Here is a 26,144-nt window from a genome sequence, read left to right as displayed (position 1 = left end):
CTGCCCCCCTCCTCACTGCACACACACACACACATGATGTGACGCACGCTGAACTTCCTTGTTGTTACGTGTTATGAGCTATCTATCACTCACATGCCCCGACAGCATCCGTGCAACAGTGTGACTAAGCTGCAGGTTCAGCAACGTTGGGCTTGACCTTTCAGGAAGTGACAGCTAATGCTTGGTTGCGTGCCGAAAATAGCCGAACTACGAGTTCACAACTCGTTGCAGCGCGATGTGAGCTTGTAGATCCGCTATCTCCCCTTTACATGTGAGGTTTAACATGTGACATTCTTTCTACACATGGACACGTCTCCGGAACTAGCCTGTGTGGGACAGGTCAGGTATACTCACTAGTTGTCAAAGTCATGCTACACTCATACACGTGTGCGTTCTCGCATGTCCGTCCGCACATGTGCGTGCATACGGATACACAGGCAGCAGGTCGTTAGGGAGCTCCCACTAAATTAACATTAACGACCTAACAGCGGGAGGGATGTGATGGGCCTGCTCTGTGCCAAACGCCTGGCTAGCTTCAAACGCCTGGCTAGCCTCTTGACACTTGGCTAAACCTTCGCCCGGATTAATTTCACAGTAGAGAACTCCTTAAAACAAAGTGAAATTGTGGTGTTAGACAAGTGAGGGGCAGAGTAAAGGAGTGGAGAATAAATCAACCTTCAGTCATAATATCGACTTTCCTCAGTGGGATCGAGGTGACAAAAGACAGAGAGAGGGCCTTTCACACGTTCAATTTTTTTTATTTTATTGAAAAAAGTACCAATAAACAACAAGAAATTCAGGGAAAAAAAAGATTTGTAGAGCAAAGCTCTTTATGTACAGCATATTGCACTACATAACAAATTGTCCTTACTTCCATATTATATCAACAACAACAAAAATATAAACACAAAATGAGTGCACAGTACAGTCTCGAAAACACACAGTCAATGTTTACAAAAATGCTACATTTTCGCTGGGTCTCGTCATTTCTTGGTATACAGAGAGTGTGTGATGATCAAGACTTTGTTGAAACTGAGCAGTTAAAGGCATTTTCCAGGGTTTCAGTAATACTCGTACAGTTCATATGTTCAGTAAAGAAGGGCATTTATTTCATACTGGATGATCTAAGCTCCTGAGCCAAATTAAACACTGAATTATCTTCCGATTGATTCGCTTGGTTTCGTTAATGCACCACGAGGAAATGCGCACGGAATGTCCCAAGTTCATGTTTTTACAAAAAAAAAAGCCCTTGATCGCATTGGACTTGAAAAGGTCCAACAGGTATTCATAAAAAATGATTTTACAACCTTGAACTGTCCTTATAAAAACAGACCCTTTTTTCCATAAGAAAATACATTTTAAAAAGTTAAGAAAGATCAAGAGGCAAGAAATGTTCTCGTTTAAAAAAACAAAAATCCAAACATAAAAATCAAAAAACCTTCCTTAAAACTTCAAATTTATAGAAAGTGGACTACAAAATTCAAGACACTGATGGTTTCCATGAAATACATATCGCACTCGAGGTCACACTTGAATGTCATATCGTGCGGCCTGATTTATACTGAAATTACGTGCCGGTGTCTCGCAGTGAAGATAGTCGAGCTACAAGCTCGCGACGCGTTGTGAGCTTGTAGATCGGCTATTTCCGCGTGCGAACAAAGGCGCGCAACAACGTATAAATCAGGCTTGAGTGCAGCTTGGGAACCTCTTCTAACAAATCATACGGGGCACCTTGGTGGCTTGCTTCCCTTTCCAATAAATCAAATAGGCCATCGCACAGATCATAGCCAGATAACACATGGCCACTTCAGCCCATGACAGACCTCAGAGAGAACAATCCAGAGTATATACTATACAATAACACACAATAGATCAGGGACCCATAGGATCTACAGACACAAAAGTACTTTCCAGTGCATGTTGATTACAAAAACAAAAATTAATTAATTTTTAAATTGAACCCAAAAACCCAAACCCCGCACGTTTTAGAGTGAGTATCCAAACGTGTTGTTATTTTGGAACCATTTCTGATGTCGCCTCTGTGTTGGTTGAATGGCTTCCGATACAGAATGTTGTCGTACTGCAGATTAAAATGGGCGACACGAGTCGTGTAATTTAAGGGCAAAACCATAGCCTGTTCTCCTGTGTCAGTTGACCACTTAAAACCCTATGTATGGGTACTGCGTCGTATGTCGAATAGCGAAAATAGCTGATCTACAAGCTTGTAGATCTGCTATTTTTGAATGTTTTTGAAACGTTTTGCTGAAAATGTTGTGATGCCAGGTTGAAACTGGTAAAACACCTCAAAACTTTATCTAGGCTACAGCTTTTCTAAACCAAACACTATTATTCTGCCTATAACTGCGGTGGATGATTCAGGAAGAAAAAAATAAATGCCCGAACTCGTTGGCATTCCTCCCTGGAAATCACAACCCTTCAGGAATACCAGACGCAACGCAGGCAAACCCCTTGTTCTGCACAGACTCAAAACAAATTGACCATATACACATCCAAAACCCAAAGAAAAACACATGGAGAAACAAGAAGTAATTGCACACATAAATGTATACAGTAGAAATGGGCAAATGTACAAAAAATAAATAAGAAAAAAAATAAATTACAAAAATAAACGAACAAATGAACAACACCCAAGAGAGGAAGGAGCAGTACATATGCAGGACTTGAGAGGGTGAGGTTGAGGAGGAGTCGACAACCCAGAGGTGAGACGAAGAACTACGGGGACTGGCTCAGCGTTCAGGATCCGCAGGAAACTATAACCACGACCACATTCACTTGACCTCACACGCCTCCTACTATCATGCTCCGTAGCCCCCCCGTCTCACCACAGGTGGTTAAGTCAACCTCAGACCCTTGTGTACGTGACGATGCGTTTAGCCAAATTGGGTGTGAACTGGAGACAAAGAACGAAAATGTGGCTAAAACCTGACATATACGGTACTCCATCGTACAATGGTGTTGCATACCGGAAATGGCATATCTAAAAGCTCACATGTTGTGATGCAATGGCTTTTATTCAGTTATGACCGAGGATAATTTAAGCGTAACACTGGGTTCTCACTGGGCGTGGAAGTGCCATTAGTTGCTGCGAAGCGCCAGGCGTACCAGCCAGTTTCCTACACAGGTGGTTCATACCACCTGCGTAGGGGTGCGGAGCTCCGCGGCTGGCTCCCAATGTTCAGCCATCGTTCCGGTTCGAGGTTCAAGTTTTCTTTATTGTTAAGTCTTGTGTACAGGTAAGTAAGAGTAAAATGTATTTGTTCTGGTTCCTCAGACATTGTGGTAGCAGTAATGAACATATAAGCAATAACAGCAATAACAATAAAACATTTCCGGCGTTTCCACGTCCAGTGTGAACCCAGCCTTCAAGTGGCTTTATCGCAAACGGGTACAAAGACGTTGTTCGTCCTTATGCCACGATGCAACGGATTCTCAAGGTCACCAGTAGCCTACAAAGTCTGTCCCTGAGACATTTTTAAGATCTTTTATAATGAGAGCAACCCTAATTGCAGAGTAGTAAACTTTGACAAACTGTTATTAGGAACAAGTAAATCACAGCTCCCCCATATGTACTGCCCCTCATTGGGTACAAAAAGTAGTGCCTAGAGTCAGGCAACGGAAAGTACAAAACAAACAGCATCTTCAACAGTGTCTTCAAACCATTCATATTTCAATAATAGTTACAGTCCGTTTCACTGTGACTTTTTCTTTCTTTCAACTTTGAAAATCGATAGGCTCAGTGGTCAAACATGAAAGAGGCCCCGACAAGAAAAGAAAGAAACAAAAGAAAGATCACCCGATAAAATGTTAAATGATCCTGAGAGGAAGAAATGATGTTGTTTCACAGGTTGATTTATACAGTATTGCTTTGGTGTCCAGAACACATAGGTAAGAGTCGAGAGTTACAAACACTGACATTTTTATCGAGGCACACCGCTCTACTGTGAGTGTTAACCTTTTCTAGGCCACCGACACCCGGCACAAAGAATTATTACCCATCCACGTTCAGTCAGGTCTCAAGGTTGATGATTTGTCTTGGACATAGGAATGAAAATAAAATGTAAAAAAATGAAACTGAAATCATGCAGTGAGAAAGTTAAGACATAACTGAAAGCCTTCATTTGTGAAAGAGGTTGGCTTGGTAACACAATCTGAACTCTTGAGGGGTGGTACTCTAGTGCAAAAACAGTGGATCCGAGGCTCCACTTCAAGGGCATGGAGGTGTGAAAAGAATCAAACGCACAACACACAATCTAAAAACACTGAGGGCTACTTTGTATTGCAGAGCAAAATCAGGAAAAAGATCAAATTGAAGGGACGCTAATGGGGTCTTAACCAGAATAGCAAATCTAACAACTAGATTTTGAGATTAACCAAATAATTGTTTTGTGGCCTTAAAGGCCAGAGAATACTTACAGCTTGTTCCTAATATTTTCAGTGATACTGTGGGGCAATGTTCAGATTTAGTAAGATAAAAGTGAGAAAGTGTAGCAAAAAGGATATAAACTCCACTGAGGAGATAAAAAGTTGAGGTGCAAAATGCTTTGTTCTGAGAAACTGCCTCTTTGGAAATTAGTAAATCATCAAGTTGACCGGTTAGCTGGGAAACTTCAGAGAAGAAGTCCCTCTACCACACAGTATGTCCTTCTCAATCCTCCACCATCTGTTCTCAACTCTAAAAACGATGAAACGCGTTCGGCTTGTGGCAGGGGACATCGGATAAGGCATTCCCCAGTATCTACGGAGGTCATTCCAGATGGACACATATGGAAGTGCAAACAAATGTGACGAGAACAACGTATTGTACAAAATACTACAACTGCACATTTTACCGAAAATAGGAGCATTGTCCTTGTGGAGGAATCTCGTGGAACAACAACATGGCATCTTCGTGGAAAAGAAGGGATTTTTCGAAACGAACAAAAAAACATGACCTCGTATAAAAAGTTGGTTTGTCTCCGGCCCGCGGTGACCTTTTCTCTCGTCTTCTCAACAGACCCGTGTTAGATTTGACAGTGCCATTAGGAGTCCAGTTTCCTCAGAGAGATTGGGAGTCAAAGGAGTGTGGTTTGGGACGCGAGATGCGATCCCCTCACCTCCGTCCGATGGCGGCGCCTCCTCCCACGATGGCCCCCCTGTCGAACAGAAGGCTGAGTAGGGCCGAGGCCAGGCGCCACCACAGCGGCCCCACGTTCCTTTGGTTTCGCTGATACTGCAACGACAAGAGGCAGATAAATGTCAGAGCAGTCAATCAATCAATCAATAGTATTTGTTTAGTGAAGTCTGAAGAGGATCTGCAAAAATAGCAAGATCTTTACGCTCACAATGCGTTGCGATGCAAAGACAGACACCATCGTAAGACAAAGTATAAAATAGTATATGAACACATGTGCTGTATGGCCACCGAGCTGGAACTCTGTCACGAATGATGGTAGCCACTAATGGGTCATTATTTTTGGGGGGTGGGGTGGAGGAGTATTGGGTTTGTGCTGTGCTCTGATATGTGCTGATTGACCCAAAGTATAGCATATGGAGGAGGTCACACGAAACCAGACACCGGAATGACACTGATATTTTCACAACAGTCTGCTTCAGACCACTACTTATTAGAGGACTCTCTCTCTCTCTTTAAGGGCTTCGAACACTCATTTAAGATACTCGCTCAACGACAGCCATATTGCGAACACGCGCGTCCGTCATCGGCTCACACGGCGCCGGTCCTCCTGGCAGAGCTCGGCTGCCGGAGTGATCCTCTTTCTCTCGCTCTAGCCAATTGGATTCCGTGCGATTAGAGGGATAATGCTATCTCTACCATTGAGAAGGGGGAGATAAGATAATTGCACTAAATGGGATTAGGGGGGTCTTGAGGAGTGGCGGGGAGCCTCTGGAAACTCATATCTGCGAAAGAGAGAGAGAGAGAGAGAGAGAGAGGTACAGTAGCCGAGTGCTATGCTCCGACAGTTCATCCTCAAGACGAAAGGCAGACTCCGCCGCACCCGATAAACGCCAAAGCTATTTTCAGAGACCGGCCGTAAACTAAAAAAGACAAGGAAAAAAAATTTGTAGCTCAGATTAGCTTATTTTTTGTGTTTTCGTGACAATGCACCCGGCACACACACATCTCGGGTTCTGCAGTTGTTTACGACAGACCCAAACGTCTGACGGCTCTGATTAGATATACCGTATTACATGACTGCTGAGGTGGTGTCCAAATGTTGACATATTTACAATCAGCCAAAACCTGCTGGCGTCGTGATAAGCCTTGGGGGGGGGTTTGTCTACTGCATGATTCATTCTTAGTTGTGCGCGGGTGTCCCGCACCGATAATAGCCGATCTACAAGTTCAGAGATGCGTTGTGAGCTTGTAAATCGGCTATCGTCGGTGCGCGACACCTGTACGCAACTAAGTATAACTCAGGTTTACTGCTTGAGTCAAAGCGTGGTGAATGTTGCAAAGTGTTGCATAAGCTTTGCCAGGTTCCAACCAGCTCGTGCAGGTCTCCCACCACACCAGCTTTTTTTGATCAAAGGCAGGAGGCTGAAAACAACAAAATCAGGAATTGCCAACAGCTATCTGAGGGTATACTGGGAATCTTGATCAAACATTTCAAACCCCCCTACCCACACCCCCCCCCCCCCCGCCCTACCCACCCCTGCTGTGTGTATCCAAATCTTCCCCAGGGGATATTTGGATAGGAGCATAACAATAACATGGATGTGCCGTGCGCTTGATAAATATAGGCTACGTTACATAAAGCACAGATTTGATTAATTCACGAAAGAGACATCCCAGGGACTGTTGGCAGCTAAAGTGACTGCACTTGGTAAACAGAGAGTAGGCTAATGTGCCCCGAGACACTTTTAAAAACAGGAGAAAAAAGTAATTACAGTAGAGACTACAACCAGTTCCATCTATTACAAGATCAGCGTAGCACTGAGACTGTAAGATTTGTGTGCGCCTGAGTGCGCGTACGTATATTAATTTTAACGTTCAGCTGGACAGTGAAAGCAGATCTCGTCCAGTTGAACAACTTATACAAATCAAGGCTGTCGCGTGACACCACATGTAGAGCCTGAATTACACTTAACTGATAAATAACCAATTTGACAATCTTTTCTCTTTTTTTGTTTTGTTCCACATGGCATGAATTAACCTTCGGCATTAAACCATATACAGTATACTTCAGTTGAGTGGGGTCCCCCAGGGCTCTAGTCTATATTTGGTCCCCTCCTTTTTTTCCTTTCCCCTTTACACCAAATATCTTAAAAAATAGCCGATCTACAAGCTGTCAGCTTGTAAATCTACTATTTTTCGGCAAATGTTTGTCTATCATGACATGGCCAGAATTAAGGAAAGTTGTATAATTTGCAAACAAGTGCAAAACCTCCTGATAAAAATGAGACATAAAGTCCCTGGCAATGACCTTTTCCACTCGTGCACACACAGTAAAGAGACCGAGATATAGAGGGAGGGGAGGGAGGGTTGTGGGCAGCACTGTTGTCAACTTTTAGTCACAAGTTACACCACCAACTGTCAAAATGTGAGTCAGGCGCTAAATTTAGCCCGCTAGAAAGAGCCTAGCCAGATGCACAATGTCGTCACTATGACACTGGCCTGATGGACTTTATCAGCGTCGTATGCAAGCTGTCTGTCAGACCGGCCACTCTGAAGCTCTCACTTATCTCCTGTCCAAACAGAGCAACTTCAGTGGCCGGGGCCAGCTCAGAGTTAAGTCACGTCAGGGAGGAAACGATGACACAAAGGAGAGAAAAGAAAAGAGCTGTAATATTTGATAACGAAGAATAACACCTCCTAGCCAATACACAGGAAAAAGAGTCAACGTTATGTTCGCGGACTCAAGGTCAGCATATATTACTCCCTCTTCTGCTAGCGCTGAAATGAGAGAGTGCCGCGCCCTCGGTGGAACAGTGCAAAAAGATAAAGACATGAATGTACACACGCACACCATCCAACCCTGCTTTCAACACCTCCTATCGAAAGCACCGGGAGTCGTCTCTCTTAAAAAAAACACGGAGATGAAACCCAACTCGGCTCCTCGCCCCGCACAGACCGGCGCGGCCTTCCTGCCATTGTGACAGTCATTATTGCCTGGTGTCTCAAATGGCAGGCCGGCTAATGTCAGCCTCCCCTCCGGGGACCCCGGCGTCCCCCTACAGCCCTCTCCAGACTGAGGAGCAATTTATCTGTCAGCGCCCACCGGCCCCCCCCCGCCTCTCATTCTCTCCCCCGCTACCTAATCCGCTCTCTTGCCAAGTTGCCAGAGGCCTCGGGGGCTCCCAGAGAGAACAGCGCGCTGCCGCCGCAGCATTGCTCCCATGTCCATTGACAAGACGTGCCGTCAAAGCGTCTCAAAATGGCTTTTGGGGGACAAGTGTCTGCTTGGCGCACCGACAGCCATCCACTGACAGGGGGCGACGTGAGATGAACAATAACAACATTACTGAGGGAGTGAGAGTTGTTGTGTGTGCCAGAGTGACAGCGAGCAGTTGAGAGACAGAGAAACAAGTATGGGCGTTAAAAAGCATGCGTGCTGTGACACACACACACACGCGCGCACACACACACACACACACACGCACCACACACACACCGAGCTGCCAAGTTATCCAGCAGCTTGAGATGCCCTACCTACATCACTGCTGAAGGCTTAATAGCACAACTATACCACAGAGCCTGAAATAGAATCTACTGTATACGAGGCCGAGTGGAGATCACGCATCCAAAACCACACGTCACTGTTTGGGTTCCACTGTCCAAACATCAGTCAGGCGACAGCCAGCCAAACAGACACCGAACCACAGACAAGCAGACAGGCCTTGCTGGGCTCAGCACAGAGCACGGCTGCAATCGTGGACCTAATCTGAATCACGAAAGCATTGCTGATCATCTACACAGCATGAAAATCCCTGGCCAGCCGTTACCGGTCATTATCCCAAGGCCTGAAACACAAGTCCTGGGTGTACCTGACCAAGACACTTAACCATCTGAGCTGGGACCATCTGATGGGGATTAACCCATTGAGACCTGGAACTGTCTCATTTTTAGATTTGAGCTAAAAAGCATTATTTTACACTTATTGGGCTATTCAAAAATAGCAGATATACAAGCTCATAGCGCGGCACCGAGTGCCGCGCTACGAGCTTGTAGATCTGCTATTTTTGAAAAATCGTGAAAAATGTGTGCAAATCTTTGAATATATATATTTTTAAAGCGAACATTTTTAACTCAAATCTTTGCTTCTGGGGGTCCCTGGAACAAAATATTTTGATGGGGGTCGGCGGCCAAATACATATAATTTTGGGGGTCCTTGACATGAAAAAGATTGAGCACCACTGATATAGAAACATACGTTTTTCAGAAAACTTGAGATTTAGGAGACATGTAGAATCGGCTTCAGGTCTCAATGGGTTAATAAAGGTCTACTTTTTCCCCATTGACTATCAATCACCACATAATGACAGTGCGTGCATTTGGCCAGTCAAGTTTGTGTAGCTACAGGATGTTGACATCACAAGAACCCTTTCACTCTGACTGTCGTGTCTGCTGTTTACTCAGCCAGCCTGAGCCAACTCTAGCCACTTCCTCCTGCCCTGACCCCGGGCGACCTCCCGTCATGCGTCAGTGAACCCCGGCCAACAGATAGCGGTGCAACCTCCTGTCTGTGCCTGGCCCGTTCTGAGCGAGAGAGTCTTGCATCTCTTGCACATATGAGTCACGTTGAGCTGGAGGGTATAAATAACCTCACGCTGGATGATTGCGTGAGAAATATCAGAAATTGTCTTAACCCATTAAGGCCTGAGTCCGATTCTTAAAATGTTTTCTAAATCCTAACAGATTTTTGAAAAAAATATAAAATATATTTTTTTACGATTTTTCAAAAATAGCAGATCTACATGCTCATAGCGCGGCACTCGGTGCCGCGCTATGAGCTTGTATATCTGCTATTTTTGAATAGCCAAAGAAACCTTAAGTGACACAGATGCGTTCCAGGTCTAAATGGGTTAAAATAAGAAAACCAGAAGGAGGATTGTGATCGTCTTATTATATACTCAGAGTTGAAACGTGCAGGTTTAAGCCTGAGTTATACTTAGTTGCGCACTGAAAATAGCACTGAAAATAGCAGATCTACAAGTTCACAATGTGCCGCGCTGTGACACATTGTGAGCTTGTGGATTGGCTATTTTTGGTGCACGACACCCGCTTCCCTCTGCCCATGCAGAGAGGTGGTTTTGAGGGAACCGGGGGTGGGTTTGTGCCCAGATAATACAAGGTTCTCCCCCCCCCCTCCCCCCCTTTGCCTCAGGGGATCGAGTGTATATATATATAAAGTAAATGTGTGTCCTATACTAGCCTACATGCCATCATTAGAGGTCCTGCCCCCCCCTCCTCTCGTGGCTGCGGAGCGGAGGGCTATTATTTTGGGCGTCTCCTGTGGCTTGGTGCTCAGCTGGGGAAGGGGCTGACTGGAGACTCCCTGCCAACCACAGCTGTTCCCCTCAGGGCTCACGCGCCGAGCGTCGGGTTACAACATGTTTACCTTCTCCCACCACTTCTGCTTTTTTTTTCTCTTTTCTTTTTTATGGGCATAATAGCATGTGTGTGTGTGTGTGTGTGCGCGCGTGCGCGCGTGAAAATGAATGCGCGATGTGGTGCGATTCGTGTGAGAGGGACGAGGGCGAGTCTTGTGTTTCTCATGTTTGCGCAACACGCGACACTTGAGGCTCTCAAAACTCTCGAAGGCTTCGCGTAGGCTGCGCGACCTGAAACATGGAGTGCTTCTTTCTTTTCACAGCACATGACCACAATGGGAGAGACGTTATTAAGTTGTGCAGCAGTGAGGTCTCGATGGACGGTGTCACCCTAACCAGGGTCGATGGACCCCCGTCTGTCACCCTGACCACTGTGAAGGTGTGATGCATACCCGCCCCCTCCCCCCGCCTCAACAACTCAAAGAGGAAACAGGAGGAAGACAGAGAAAGAGAGAGAGAGACAGAAATAAACAGGAAGAGGAGGCAGAGGGAGGGCTTGGCAACGCCTGGGTGGGGGAGGGGCTGTCCTGGTACAGTTATGACTCTGGCTGGGGGGGAGGGGGGGGGGTCCGACAGAACACAGGGCTGATGTACTGTATGCACACAGCAGCACGGCCCAAACTAAATGGAACACTGATAAACACGGGACGGAATCCTCGGGTCGGGTCGGGTCGTGAATAGGATCAAAACATTGTCAAGAATGTCCTTGGATTGAGCTAGTGTGCAAACTCTTTTCTTCTGTGACTTAACCAACCCAGATAGCGCACGCACGCGCACACACACACACACACACACACACACACACACACACACACACACACACACACACACACACACACACACACACACACACACACACACACACACACACACACACACACACACACACACACACACACACACACACGTCCTTGAAATTATGTCTGAAGGCTGTATTGCCAGTCTGTGTTACGGCCCCATGGAAGCATACGTGTGTGTGTGTGTGTGTGTGTGTGTGTGTATGTATGTTCTCCTCACCAATTGTAGGTGTTGCCGGTGGAACTGGTCTCCGATCAGCTGGAGTTTCTGGCCAATAAGGGCCTCCACGCTGCGTGCCGCCGGCTGCTGCCGGAGTCGCTGCTCCATCCCCCCTCCTCGCTCCTCCTCCTCGCTTTCTCGCCGATGTGCCTCCTGGCCTCCGGCAAGTTCAAAGTGTGCCGGGAAGTGCAATCGAAAGCCTGCGTTGCCTGGGAGCATCGAGACCACGAGTTATTATCGTCTAACTAACTATTATAACTGAACTGAATGCCTGATTTTCTTTGGGTGTGGTGCTGGCGTTGCGGCACGGAAAAATTGTAGATCTACAAGCTCATAATGTGTTGCGCTGCGACGCATTGTGATCTTGTAAATTTGCCATTTCCGACACGTGACAACGCACAACCAAGTACAAATCAGGCAGAAGTGTTCCGTGGGAACGCACTCCCTGCTGCTCAAAGTTTGTGAAATCACCACTTTCCTTTATTTTATAGTCAAATCAAAGTCAGCAACGTACAGTCTCGTGCGGATTAAAGTTCTCTGAGCCCAGATGTGAGATCAACCGTTACGGAGCTCGTTTGGAACATTGTCCTTGTTTTCCGACGTCAGTATGGCTCTACTGTCACCAGCAGCCAATTCTCTCTCTCTCTAGTCTCTGACTGTCGGTGCTTGCTCAGGTGAGAGCTGCTACTGTCACAACGCGTCCCTTTGAGCCACATCGCCAGTCTGGCGCCGTTTGAATGGCAAAGCAGCTGGGTACACTCCACGCGGTGCCATAAAAGCCGCTGTGACCGGGACGATCAGGCGCCACGGGGCGAGAAAGGCACAGATACGGTGTTACTTTCTCACACCGCCCTCTCAACATCATGTTTCAGACTCCTTTTATTGCACTGGTTATGACGCGCAAGGACAATAACAGCCATGCATGCATTAGTCACTTGAATGTCCCCACAGGGATCAATAAAAGGTTTATCTTTATGTCATCTTATATTTATTTCTTGCGATGCCAGACAATTGGAGATCTCTGCCTAGTGCCTACTGATCGTGGCAACTTCTAAATGCAAGGTAGTTGGTAGAATGGTGGAGAGTACAGCTGCTAATAAATCTACACCTACGGCTGTCTTTTTTTCTTCTTTTTTTCTTCTCTCTAAATGTTTCCACCAAATTGTAACAATGAAAGCTGGGAGATTGTCCTCAGCCTCTAGTTGAACGAAGCACTGAGACTGACTTGTGAGCCTAAGCGTGCATTGCTCTCCCACACAGTGTGATTTCAGTGTGTGTGTGCGCGCGCGTGTGTTGTGTGTGTGTGTTCGTCTCACCGTAGAAGAGTGGTCTGGGCTCTTCCGCAACTCCACAGGGCAGCATGCCGTAGGGCAGTCCGAAGGCAGGGCCGGGGGTCTGTGTTCCCCGTTCTTCGAATTTTATCTCCCTGAAGGTGGTGCGCCAGCAGTAGGGGTCCGGCTCAAACACATCGTCCTCCTCATCGTCCATACGGGGGGGCGTTGCAAGACGAGCAACCTTTACCGTGGAGAGAGAGGAGAGAAGTACGGTTATTAACCACCTTAAATATTCAAAAACTGCAACGGCAGCTCACAACATGTCGCATCACAATGTATTTTCAGGTATTCATCATACAACAAAGTATATAGGCCTATATAGGGGTTAAGAGGTGAGTGTCTTACTCCTTGTTCTGTCCAGCAGAGATCAAGAGCTTCCCTGCACATGGGAATGGGAAATAATACACACTCATCCACAACCCCCAGACTCCAATGGAGACATCTAGGGATGTAGGGGAGTGTATACTATACCACATGAGATGACCTCACACCGTACAACCTATACCTCTAAACACCAGTTTACTTTCAGTGTTTCTGGCTTGTAGTAACAGTAAAACCCGAGTTGCGGAAGCGAGAATGAGCGAAAGGTTGGCCTCCATTTGTGGCCGAGGAGCTCAGTGCTGATTTAGACAAATGGCCCAGTTCATCTCAGTGATGAAACCACACAATTGGCTGTGGTCAGGAAGACTCGGGTTGAGCTAAATTTACCTAAATGGGGGTTTGGCGGACAAGGCTGAATGAGAGGTGGTATCTATCCTCTGCCGCTAGCCAGCCCTGTGGCTAAAAAGCCTGGCTTCTTAGCGTGCCCCCCAAGATATCATTACTTATGAACATCGACAGAATAGTATTTTTTTTGGTGGACAACAAAACAAACACTCTTGCAGGCAATGCATATCTACATGCCAACAATTTGAACAAAAATAGCTCAAATGTGTAATGGAAAACGCACTTGTTTACAATTTTCCAAAGCGCTCTCCACCGCAAATGCCGCACGAGATCAACAGAAGCAGGCCAGCGTCTCTCCAGGGTCAACCATGCACTACAACGGCCCAACCTTGAATCACGTCGAGGGTCAAAGAGGTATCAAAATACTGCTGAAACTCAAGTAGCCTCACCAGCTCACTCTCAATTCACCATTGAGTTGTAATGCAGGGTTAGGCTGCTACCACACGTCCAAATGAGGGTCTACAGCAAAACGGTAATGACAGCCTTTGAGGATAAAGCCCGAAGCCATTCTCTCCCTCCACTGCCTCTGTCAGCGTGCCAGCCAGCCAGCCACCGAGAAGGAGTTTTCATTTCTTTACCCAACATAAGCAGATTGGCCCGTCTCTAGTGTGTTTCAGACCTCACGCCATCCTGTGTGCATTCACAATAAGCCCTGTGTGTAAAACCACATAATGCTTTGTTTTGACAAACACAAGGCAAGAACATGTAGAGAGAGAAAAAAAACACAGGAGGCACAACACTCAGATATTCTTCTTGGTTGGATTCTGTTACTAATGTTCATTGCTCCAGGGTTTGTGCCCTGGGCCACGGTGTGTAGCTACCAGACAGTGGCGCCCCCTGCCGCATGCACACTCATGGTAACAAGAGACAGACAGACAGACAGAGAGAGAGGGAGAAAGAGAGAGTGTCACTCACTACTGTGTCTGGGCAGTTAGCAGGCTATCACTGATGGTTTTCATACAACAGTGTTACACATGAATACTTACAACCATTAAAGCAAATAACCCAAATTACCTACATTTTTAGCGTAATTTTAGGTACTAAAACGACAATTGTCGCCCAGCACAATGCTCTAGTCTGCACCCTCCCTTTTATAGCACTTAAGCAAATCCAATGATTCCACTGAAATCTTGAATTGTCTTAATTACGTCTTACTTCATTTATTATCATTATCAGTCAATTATTACTCGACCGAAGATCAGACAGAGATATTAATAGGAACATCTGAAAAATTCTACAGTCGTAATTCATTGTTCAATATAGTAATTACAAAGAGAAAAAAACAACATAAATATGTAGGCTCCTACTTAAAAAGAAATAGATAAATTGTAAGCCTATACTACTTCACAAAAAAAGCACTACTTGCATAAAGAATGCAAATATAAGCAGCCAAATTACTATCAATCCTTTGCATTTTGTTATTAGACGTAATATAGAAAACGTGGCAGTCATTTCTCGCACCGCGACACGTTGTAAGAGGCTGAGCATGTAGATCTGTTCTTGTCGGCAAGCGACGCCGTCGTACGACCGAGTATACGTGATGAGGCACCACCTCAAACCTGCGGTCTAGACTCTAGAGCACTGCTTCCCAAACTTTTTAGCTCGAGACCCAAAAGAGAAATGAAGACGTTTGTCCGGTTACCCAAACTAGTGGAAATAGCAGATCCACATCTTTTATTTTCGAATTTATGTAATTTCTTTAGATTTTTGTTTATTTATGAAATGATTTTGAAAAATGTCTGAATTTGTTCATAATTCAGGAGAAAAAAATGAATCTTTTGTTGAAATAATTAAAAACTAAATGTAGTAGGAAGATAAAGGGGATATTGACTCGCGACCCATACAAATTTCCCCGCGACCCGCAAATGGGTCCCGACCCACTGTTTGGGAAACAGTGGTCTAGAGCGCCACTGAACCGGCAGAAACACCGGCAAACATCTGCTCCATGAACGATGACACACGCACACGCAAACACAGGCGCGCGCGCACACGCACACACACACACACACACACACACACACACACACACACACACACACACACACACACACACACACACACACACACACAGTTGTTTATGTTTACACAGCTCTTACACACCTCAGTGGCTATAGATCACATACAGCGGTGCAAACTTTTGTATCAGCCCTGTGTGTAAAGCCTCATTTATACTTAGTTGCGTGCCGCTCTCGGGCTCAGTAAATAGCAGATCTACAAGCTCACAACGCCTGACACGTTGTGAGCTTGTAGATCTGCTCTTTACTGCATGCAACACCAGCAGCATGCAACTAAGTATAAATCAGGCTTTATAGCGACAACAACAGGTTGTTGGCTGGTCGTTTCACAACAATAGGATTGGTAGCTGCTTGTATTCCAGTGCCCGGCTTTACTGTTATGTTTACTAGTCATTATATTTTGTATTATTATTTACGTATTGTATGTATTTATATACTGCGGTCTTTTGTATTGTGCTGTCTTCTTTTATATGGACCCGTGGTTCTGAAATAAATATTATATATTATATATATAAGAAACTAAACAGCATGTTTGAAACTCACCACAAATATGTCCTTCGATTGTTGTGTCTTATAGAAGAAAAATAATAATATATATATATACAGATGTCTGGAAATCCCGGCAGATCAAGCCACTTTAAGTCCGTATCACCACCTCCTCCATACAGTGTGATTCTCTCTGTGACACAAATGGCAACAAAGCTGCTGATTTAGCAAACGTCAGCAGGAGAAGTTGACTCCGCCTCCGAGGCGGGGCGATAGGGGTGCGGGCGCGGGTAAATAGAGCGGCTCTTAAAGACACAGGAACTTGTCACGGTCAACTTTCAGCGTTGCCAGATTCTGTGAGAAAAATAAGCTACCAGGTCTAGGAAAACAAGCCCAAAAGAAGCAACTATGGCAATGGGCCATTATGAGCACTTTGAACCTATATACTGTATCCATAAAAAATGTGACGCGTTGTGAGCTTGCAGATCTGGAAAATTCTGAAACAAGCCCAAATAAGCAACTACACTTTAGAAACAAGCCCAAAAAAACGCAACTACAAATATTTACAAGAACAAGAAACAAGCCCAAATTCGCTTATAATAAGCGGACATGGCAACACGGACGCGGACCGCCTCTCTTTAAACATGCTGCGCCGCATTCTCGCCGCGACCAATCGGCTGCTTTGTTTTCATCCGTCATCGCGTATTCAGACACGTGGACGGGAAATTCCCAGTAGCACCACGGGACTGTAGGCTGAACTTACTACTAGTACTACTGTACTTAGATGTGAAGGTTTCTGTCATCTTCAGGGAATATCATTTGCATTGGCGACACACTGATACGAGACATGCCGTGCAGACTGCAGATTCATTGCCAAAGTTCAAATTGACTCATTCTTTGGCCTGAACTTGAAGTGCAGGGTCAGCAACCTTTTTGACATGAAGTGCCATGTTTGTATTTTCAGTGTCAGTCAGTGTGCCATATGTATTATTTTCTTAATAGTCAGTGTGCCATATGTATTATTTTCTTAATAGTCAGTGTGCCATATGTATTATTTTCTTAATAGTCAGTGTGCCATATGTATTATTTTCTTAATAGTCAGTGTGCCATATGTATTCTTTTCTTAATAGTCAGTGTGCCATATGTATTATTTTCTTAATAGTCAGTGTGCCATATGTATTATTTTCTTAATAGTCAGTGTGCCATATGTATTATTTTCTTAATAGTCAGTGTGCCATGTATTATTTTCTTAATAGTCAGTGTGCCATGTATTATTTTCTTAATAGTCAGTGTGCCATATGTATTATTTTCTTAATAGTCAGTGTGCCATATGTATTATTTCCTTAATAGTCAGTGTGCCATATCAACATTACATTTAATTATGACACCACTATCACATCAATATAAAAATATACATATATATATATATATTCTTTTTACATCACATCACATCAGTACATTGTAATGATCATTAGACTCCCCACCAATCTCCCAAACCTAGTAAGAATTCAGGGTTTGAATGAATGTAGAATTATGTGCAGGATGTAATTGGCATACAGATGTGAGGGGACTTCATTTAGTTGACTACATTTTTTAAAATATTTTATTTTAAACCAAAAATCATCTCTCACACTTATGCCAGTGTGAGAGAGAGGACCCCTCCAAGGACCCCTGGATCCCACTTTGAGAACCACTGGCACATACTATCTGGTGATGGGTGGTATATCAAATCTAAAATAATTAAACAAAAGAGAGCTGAAATAGAGTCATGGCAATGATGTGTTTTTCTTCCAAGTTCCGCTAACATGTATTTTTTTATGTGTTCCACAATGATCTGGAAATACATTCCACATGTAGGTGATGTCACACATTTGTCCAATTCACCTACAGTAAAAGAAAAACATCGCTACAAACACATTGGCTGTGCATTCTATATGAGAGTCGATCACCTTGGCTGTCATCAGTGCAGGCTTCTCAACAAAACATAAAAAGTAATTGAGTCTGCACACTGTTGCACTGCACTATTTATCTCAAGATTAATGTTTCAATCGCCATGTATTTTCATCAGGATGTCAACACGTTCTCAATCAAGCAGTTTTATAGGCTTGAATTGTTTTCCAGGCTCTTTGTTGTATATTGCACACATTCTCAATGTCGGGTCTGGGGACCACCAGGGGTCCAAATGGACCCTTACGGCGTCTGTAACTCTGAGAGTGTGGGTCCATTTGGTTACATTTGTACATACTCTCAGAATTAAATAAAAACTTTAGATTTTACAGTGCAGATTGGGGTCCCAAAAAAAAAAGAGAAAGAGAGAGAGAGAAAAAAAAAATTACCACATGGGGGTCTGTAGCCTAATGCCTATCAAACTGGAGGGGTCCATGGCATTAAAAAGGTTGAGAATCACTGATCTATTGCGATCCTGGACTGTTCTAGTTATGGAGGGCAGGGTAGGTGCTGGTGCTGGTTGTGTAATGAAGCCCACCCTGCCCCAGGGGTCTCACTGATCAATAAACACTGGGACAGCTGGGGGTGGGAGGCTGATACTCTGCATTCTCTCACAGAACACTATAGTGTCACCCTGCCCCCAACTGACTCCTCTTTCTCTGTCCCAGTTAGGGCTGGGCAATGTGACTTCAAAACAATATCACCATTATTTCTAACTTTGATCTTGTTAATTTGTTGATGTAAAAGTAAAAAAATATGTATATTTAAAATAACCTGCTTCTCGGTTATTCGATTAACCTACATGAGCGAGATCGGTTTCGATATATTTTCAGTTAATTGCCCTGCTCCCGCTCGTCACAGATTGATTGATTGATTGAATATTTTATTAGACAAAAATGCGAAACAGCTCGAGTACAGTCAAACACTCGGTCTAAAAGGATGACACCAAAAAAGTCCTTGTGGGCTTGTTTCCATTGGGGTCCTATGTATTCAATTCATCAACATGTAAAAAATAACACCAAAACTCAATATAATCACAAATATAAAACACTATATGTACAGAGTGTAAAAAAGGGGAGGGGGGGGTGTGGATAAAGAAAGGGGGGGGGGGTAGCCTGATCATATTGATGCTGGCGACTGACCAACATATGGCTACTATGCAGACATATCTTGGTCACTTGTTCTCATGTTTTGTTTCTATAAGTTTGTTTTTCTTGACCACAAATGTTATTATTTAGACAGATGCTAGGTTCATGGTTTACCTATGGTTTCTTGAGGTCCTACTGTCTCTCTGCATTCTATGCATATGTGACTATTTACTTTGCTTATTGTAAGTCGCTCTGGATAAGGGTGTCTGCTAAATGCCTAAATTGTCAGTTGCAACTGTTATCTCTCACCACTGAGCCGTGTGAGACGTCACGGATCCCTGGTTCCTGTGTCCACTCTGAATGGGCTGGACATGTTGGTCTGGATGTGGTCCAGACCACCTGTAGCCTGTCCAAGGAGGTGGAGATGCACTGTGGAAGAGGGGATTGGCTTTCTCTCTCAGTATGATATTGGAAACCTGATCCCTCTCTCACGAGTGAGTGCTGAAAAAGGAAAAAAAAAACACAGATGCAGAGAAGTGGAAGCATTGATACCTACTTCCTTTTGTTCGCAAGTGAAACAAAGGACCCCCCCCCCACACACACACACACACCCCCACACACACCCACCCACACACACCCACACACACCCACACACACCCACACACACACACACACACACACACACACACACACACACACACACACACACACACACACACACACACACTTACTGCATGTTATTGTGGAGAAAAGAAAAGCCTAAAAGTAATTAACAAAGGACAGGTCAGAATGAATCCATCATGAAACAGGCCATTTGGATGACAGTACAGACAGTCATTTTTCCAGTGCGTTGCATTGTCATTATGAAGAAATTAAAACTCAAATTAAAATTGAATGATTGATTGAATACTTTAACAGTTTGCAAATAGTACAGTGGTACGATTATAAAGGATAACACAAAAAGCCCTAAGGGCTTGTTTCCATTGTGGTCCTGTGTATTCAATTCATCAAGTTCATCAAGTTCTTTGTTTAGTCTGATCAGTGTTCATATTAATGTGTCATTAAGCTCAGGAGTGGTTATATTTTGTTGGCCATATTGCATCTAAAGTTTCTAAACAGAGAACCTCAACAATGTTTTAAACCTGTATTGTCCCTGACATGTTCAGAAAAGACTGTAAATTATGTTCATTTTTCGGAATAAAGTTACTGCTGTCATCTTTGTTCTCAAATATGTTACAACACTGTTTCCCAAACAGTGGGTCTGGACCCATGTTTGGGTCACAGACTATTTTTATGGGTCGTGAGTAAATATCTCCTTTTTATTCCTACATTAAAATATATTTCAAAAGATTACATTTTTTTTTTTTAATCACAACTTTTCATCAATTAAAAACAACTACTAAAACCAACATTTCCTCTATTGAAAAACAATTATAACATTTGTAAAGGTATTTCATATATATATATATATATTTGTTTTAAGAAGTAGTGAAAATAGCAGATCTACAACTTGTAGATCTGCTATTTTCACTAGTGTAGGTCCCGGGCAAACATCTAATTTCTCTTTTGGGTCTTGAGCTAAAAAGTTTGGGAACCACTGTGACTCGTTCTCCTAATTCCATTAGAAATATGAGCCTTTAGGTAAAATCACCTGTTTGTGTCTCCTCATCTTGAACTCTTGGGGACAAGAGTTCATGCTGGGTTTGCTGGCTCGTAGCCAAATCAACAGGCTTGTAGCCCTGACTACAACCGCTTGACCATTAATATTTATCTCTTCAGTCTGAGGTGGTGGAAAAATACACAGCCCAAAATTATCTGTCTTTACATCTGTGGTCAGTTTAGTGGAGAAAAGGGATACACAACAGATTGGTAGTCAAATGCATACAGATGAGATTCGAGAGATTTTATTTGTCACATGCTCATACAAGTATGTGCAGTGACATGTACTGTAGGTGTGGCAGACTCTGCCACACTGTGCTAACATGTCCAATGTATAGCCTATACAGGGCAATAGTACAAGTAAGATAATAAATGTAAAAATATATATAAATATATATTTAAAAAAAAAGATAATACAAGAAAGGTAATACAATTTATAATATATGTACATTGTGGGAAATTAAAATAACCTGGTGTGCAAAAACAAAAAAACAGCATTAATATACAGACACTGGTGTTGTTTATGGGGCGGCCATAGCTGAGTGGTTAGTGAGCCCGCCTAGGGAGCCAGAGGCCCTGGTTGCCCCAGGGTCGATTCCAGGCCAGGCCAGGCCAGCATATGTGTCGATGAAATGAAATTTGTCCCTGAGCAAGACTCTTAACCCCTAATTGCTCACAGGTTCTCATTGGAAACAAGACCGCAAGGACTTTCATGAACGACCTGTTAAAAGGAAATATCCTTATCCTTAGAATAACCATAGACTCACTAGCATCTTTTATATACAATTTAGAATTGCACCCGCTTCTGTGGTAAGATATGTAACATCATGTTGCAGCCAAAAAGAAATCTATACAGAATGTACAGTATCTAAACGGATGAATAAATTGGCAACCGAAGAACATAAATTCATTCAAGCGGCAGAAGGATGACCAATGTACATGTACTGTACCATAGTGCAAATAGCAGTAAATATTATGTGGTGAACATTAACAATTCTGAGCTACATACAATTTGTGCAAAGAGATTGTCCCAAAACATAATACTGTATTGCTGTTGGTGAGGAGATTATTACAAGAAGTTACAAGGTAAAGAAAAATCTCAAAACATTTAGAAAACAAATCCCAAAAATAGGTACACCAGGGTTAATGGTTAAAGACAGTTGGGTCCTTGTTCAGAGGATCCAATCAGATTGTGAGTCTGGTTTATGCATTTTACACACTGGCAGAGTGTTTCCAGAGCCTATGAGTGTGAGCTCTCAAGACGCAGACAGTCACAGAACGCAAGTTATTATTTATTTTTAGAATCTCTTTTGGCATTTCATACTTTATTTAGGTAGATAAGTGCAGAAAGATATGAAACTGAGGGCAGAGAGCGGAAACATGATGGGAGTAGGATTCAAACTCGGGTCCTCACGAGTCATGACTCACAAGGAACATGTGGTCAGTGCACATTTTGTGTCCTCATCATACACTAATAGAATTCAGGTGAAAAAAATAAGTAATGTTGTCCTTTAACTAAACAAACAAAAGATGCCCTTTAAAATGCATTAGTGTATGATTATCAGGGATCTGCAAGAGCTTTTAACCACTTAAACTCTAGTGGTCTATACAAGGCGTCCTCCTTTTTTCCCTCTACATCAAATATAGCCAAAAATGGCATGTCTACAAGCTTGTAGATCTGCTATTTTCACCGAATGTTCGCCGCAGAACTAGGACGCTAGGGTTCAAGTTACGGCAATCAGGGTGGAGACAGGGCATGACACATATAAACATTGAAGTCAACAATAACCACAAAGAACGTTATGGTAACGTTACATTTTCCAACCTCCAGAAGTTATTAGCTTGCATCAAAATAATGATGAGAAAAGGTGTGTGACAACAGGCAGAAACGATTATCCTGTAGCAGCTCCGATGGCAACAGCATTGTCATTGGCTTGTGCTTGCATTGCAGAATGCTGGTGATGATCAAACAAACAAGCTCTCACACAGACGCCCGGGAACCCTGAGAGGAGAGGCATACATCAGTTGCATCAGAAAACTGTTTCCAAAAGGGCTCCGAGTGATGTGTACGCACACACACACACACACACACATGGTGGCACAATCACATGCTCCGAGTGATGTGCATGCACACACGCACTTGCACTCACACACACACACGGTGGCACAATCACATGCTCCGAGTGATGTGCACGCACACACTCACGCGCACACACACACACACACACACACGTGTGCACGTGCACACACATGGCGGCACAATCACATGCTCCACTTCCTCAGTAACCGATCTTCCCTCTTGATATCTCATTCTCTCAGTCATAGATGCGTGCGTGCACACACACATGCACGTGCACACACACACACACACACACGCATACGCAGCTTCTCTCTGAAACAATCCTGCGCATGTGAATCCTGCCTGGAAACTGGAAAGGGGGGTTTTTCATTTCCATCATGTGTTTCAGTAGAACACATATGTACCATAGCAACAACTGCGTCCTGGCGGCTGGCCAGTCAGAGGAGACATGTGTGGCACACTGACCCAATGGCAGAGATCATATTAGAGAAGCCCCTGTGACCTGGCAACAAAAGGGGGCTTGATGCCCTGCCCTGAGGCACACCCCTTGTCGCCTTGACTTCATGTCACACACAGCAAAATCCTCAGTGTTAATTTAACTCAGAGATCGTACAAATGTAACCAAACGGACCCTTCAGGGTACATTAAGGTTACATTCGTACTCTCTCTCGAGTTACAAATGGATAAAATAACACTGGGGATGTTACTGTGTGGGCTCCAAGGAAACAGCCGTGGGGAACCACCACGCACACATCTCTGCCACTCTGAATCACATTACTAATTCACTTTGCTGTGCATTTTATAATGCATTTATTCGTATAGTGTTTGGGGATTTCTCCAAGTCCCACGTGACCCAAACTCAAGGAAATAGCTGTTTGCTCTAAACAGGCGTCTGTCTGGTTGACACAGTTAAGCAAACAAAGTGTCAACAACATTAGATCAGCCTCAGAGAAGAGAGAAGAATGGGATGTGACAACATCTGAAGCTATGAGGCTATAAGCGTGCGCGTGTGCGCACGCATACACACACATACACACACACACACACACACACACACACACACACACACACACACACACACACACACACACACACACACACACATACATACTGTACTTATTTGCACAGGCTGTCTGTGTAAGCCATCCACAGGATTAGCCTCAGGTCAGTTATCATGTCATCAAAGTGATGCATGTTTTCTTTTCAGTTAAATGACCTGGAGTCTGGGGACAATCTTGTTTGAAATTTGTCTTCACATTTTCTAGCAATAAACAATAGTTTATATCATTTGATTTGCCTTAGTATTGAGATAATTTAACTTGAGTTTACTGGGTGTGTAAATATTAACAGTAGAAGATAAACAGACATAAGTTATATCCTCATAACTAGCTTCGAGTAAACCAAAACACACCGCAATCCAATAGGCGGGTGTCTTAGTCCATTCTACTATAAGACAGACACTATAATGCATGTAATGTTTGGTATCATTAAGGTAATTATTTTCTTTCAGAATGCATGAGCACTGCTGTGGTGTGTGTGTCTGTGTTTTACTGATTTGTTGTTACTTACCTTATGTCACCCAGTGTAGTTCTCAAGACAGGAGAAAGAGACAGTTTGTCAGTTTTCCTCTCAAGCTGTCTGTCTGTAACCCCCCTATGCAGGTCCTCTCAGGTGAAAGCGAGTGAATAATGCAGCAGGCATCAGGATGGATGGAGAGGTGGACGGTGATTTGTGTCTGACGGTGACCTCCAGACTCTTTCAGAAATGAGAAATGGAGATAAGGGCACCATAGTTATTATTAAGCAACGACACCTGATCTGGTTCTGGTAACTGAGAGCGTGGACGCAAAGGGCCACCTTTTCACTTCTGTCTGGTAAACATACATCACTGATCTGGGTGCACATGACTCTGGTCAAATTGGCCTCTCAATGCAAAGGCTTTTGTTACATGTCTTCAGTCAATGTTCATAGTTTGAACCCAGTATACTCTCAAGAGTAAATTGTCAAGGATTATTCCACAGTGACCCACACAAAACAAAACATTGTTCTCTGGAGATGGATTTGCATAGAAAAAGCCAACCATTTACTTTACACATGGAGGGCAAAGATTTCCAACATCAGAGATGCATTGCATTTGTGTCCTTTTTATAAACCCAGATTTTATATTCTGGGATTACCGCAATTTAGCCAGTGAGCTCATCGTCTCAGACTCTTACTGAAAGGAACAACCCCCCTTCCTATGTTTTCACTATTATCAGATGATGACTGAAGCATCAGTGACTGCAATGTTACCGTAAACCATTTCCCAATGTATGTCAGTCATGGAAATGATCTGAGTGACTTTAAGCTCCGTAACAATCCAATTGTTTAGTGCCGATGGCAGTATGTGTGTGTCAGTGCTGTTTAATAGAGACTTTAAGAAGGATTAATTCATGTTTGTTATGGGAATTTTGAGAAATTGTTTGGATTCAGCTTGTCGTCATCTATTCATGCTTTGAAATCCAGTTAGCTGACCACTGCAATCAGACCGGGTGCATTGATGGCTTTAAGCAAGGCAAGGCAATTTTATTTACTGCAGCACCTTTCAACAACAGGGCAATTCAAAGTGCTTTACACAAAACAGAGTATTTAAGGAGTAGTAGACTTATTTTCTATCAATGAAGCCTTGAATTCATGGAGAACTTTTTAGTTTTTGTCGCATTCCTAAGCCAATAATTTGATGACCGGCAGAGTCTCATATTGAGTAGCCACACGGTACACACAATTAAAAATAGTCAAGAAAATAATAAGCTAAAATAAATCACATAAAAATATGAGAATAAATACAGTGCAGCACAAGAAATTAACCAAAAGCATCAATAAAAGGCAATGGCAAACAGAAAGGTCTTCAGCTTTGATTTAAAGGAACTGAGAGATGTTGCACACCTGCAGTTTTCTTAGAGTTTGTTACAGATATGTGGTGAATAAAAACTTAACACTGCTTCTCTATGTTTAGTTTTGACTATGGGTTCAGAAAACAGACCTGTCCCAGATGACCTGAGAGGTCTAGAATCGATGGTTCATAAGATAGCAGATGATCAGGAATGTATTTTGGCCATAAACCATTCAATGCTTTATAAACTAACAGCAGTATTTTGAAGTAATTTATTTGACAGACAGGGAGACAGTGTAAAACTTTGAGAACTGGTGTGATATGATCCACTTTCTTGGTCTTAGTGTGGACT

The 26,144-nt window shown here is 43.5% G+C and overlaps 1 protein-coding gene and 1 long non-coding RNA gene across 2 annotated transcripts in view; both read right to left on the bottom strand.

The window, feature by feature from the left end:
* Window positions 1-26,144, bottom strand: part of LOC308075251 — a 497,190-nt gene that overhangs the window by 364,945 nt on the left and 106,101 nt on the right. The window lies entirely within an intron of this gene.
* On the bottom strand, window positions 749-16,335 carry bmf1 (BCL2 modifying factor 1). The gene is made up of 4 exons (XM_080413354.1): window positions 16,205-16,335; window positions 12,903-13,101; window positions 11,587-11,795; window positions 749-5,230 (listed from the first exon to the last, which is right to left on the bottom strand). Exons 2-4 carry the CDS (start codon window positions 13,072-13,074, stop codon window positions 5,111-5,113), a joined length of 501 nt encoding a protein of 166 aa, XP_080269480.1. The 5' UTR covers window positions 13,075-13,101; window positions 16,205-16,335; the 3' UTR covers window positions 749-5,110.

Source organism: Gymnoscopelus braueri (assembly GCF_963280865.1).
Source record: "Gymnoscopelus braueri genome assembly, chromosome: 19".
NCBI lineage: Eukaryota > Metazoa > Chordata > Actinopteri > Myctophiformes > Myctophidae > Gymnoscopelus > Gymnoscopelus braueri.
This window is presented reverse-complemented; position numbering and strand designations above follow the sequence as displayed.

Excerpts from the sequence above, each read along its gene's own strand:
- bmf1 (XM_080413354.1), bottom strand. The coding sequence starts at position 13,074 with ATGGACGATGAGGAGGACGATGTGTTTGAGCCGGACCCCTACTGCTGG. Across the intron at positions 11,796-12,902 it reads GCCCAGACCACTCTTCTACG|GCAACGCAGGCTTTCGATTG; the intron begins GTGAGACGAACA and ends CGATGCTCCCAG. Across the intron at positions 5,231-11,586 it reads ACCGGCAACACCTACAATTG|TATCAGCGAAACCAAAGGAA; the intron begins GTGAGGAGAACA and ends TTGTCGTTGCAG.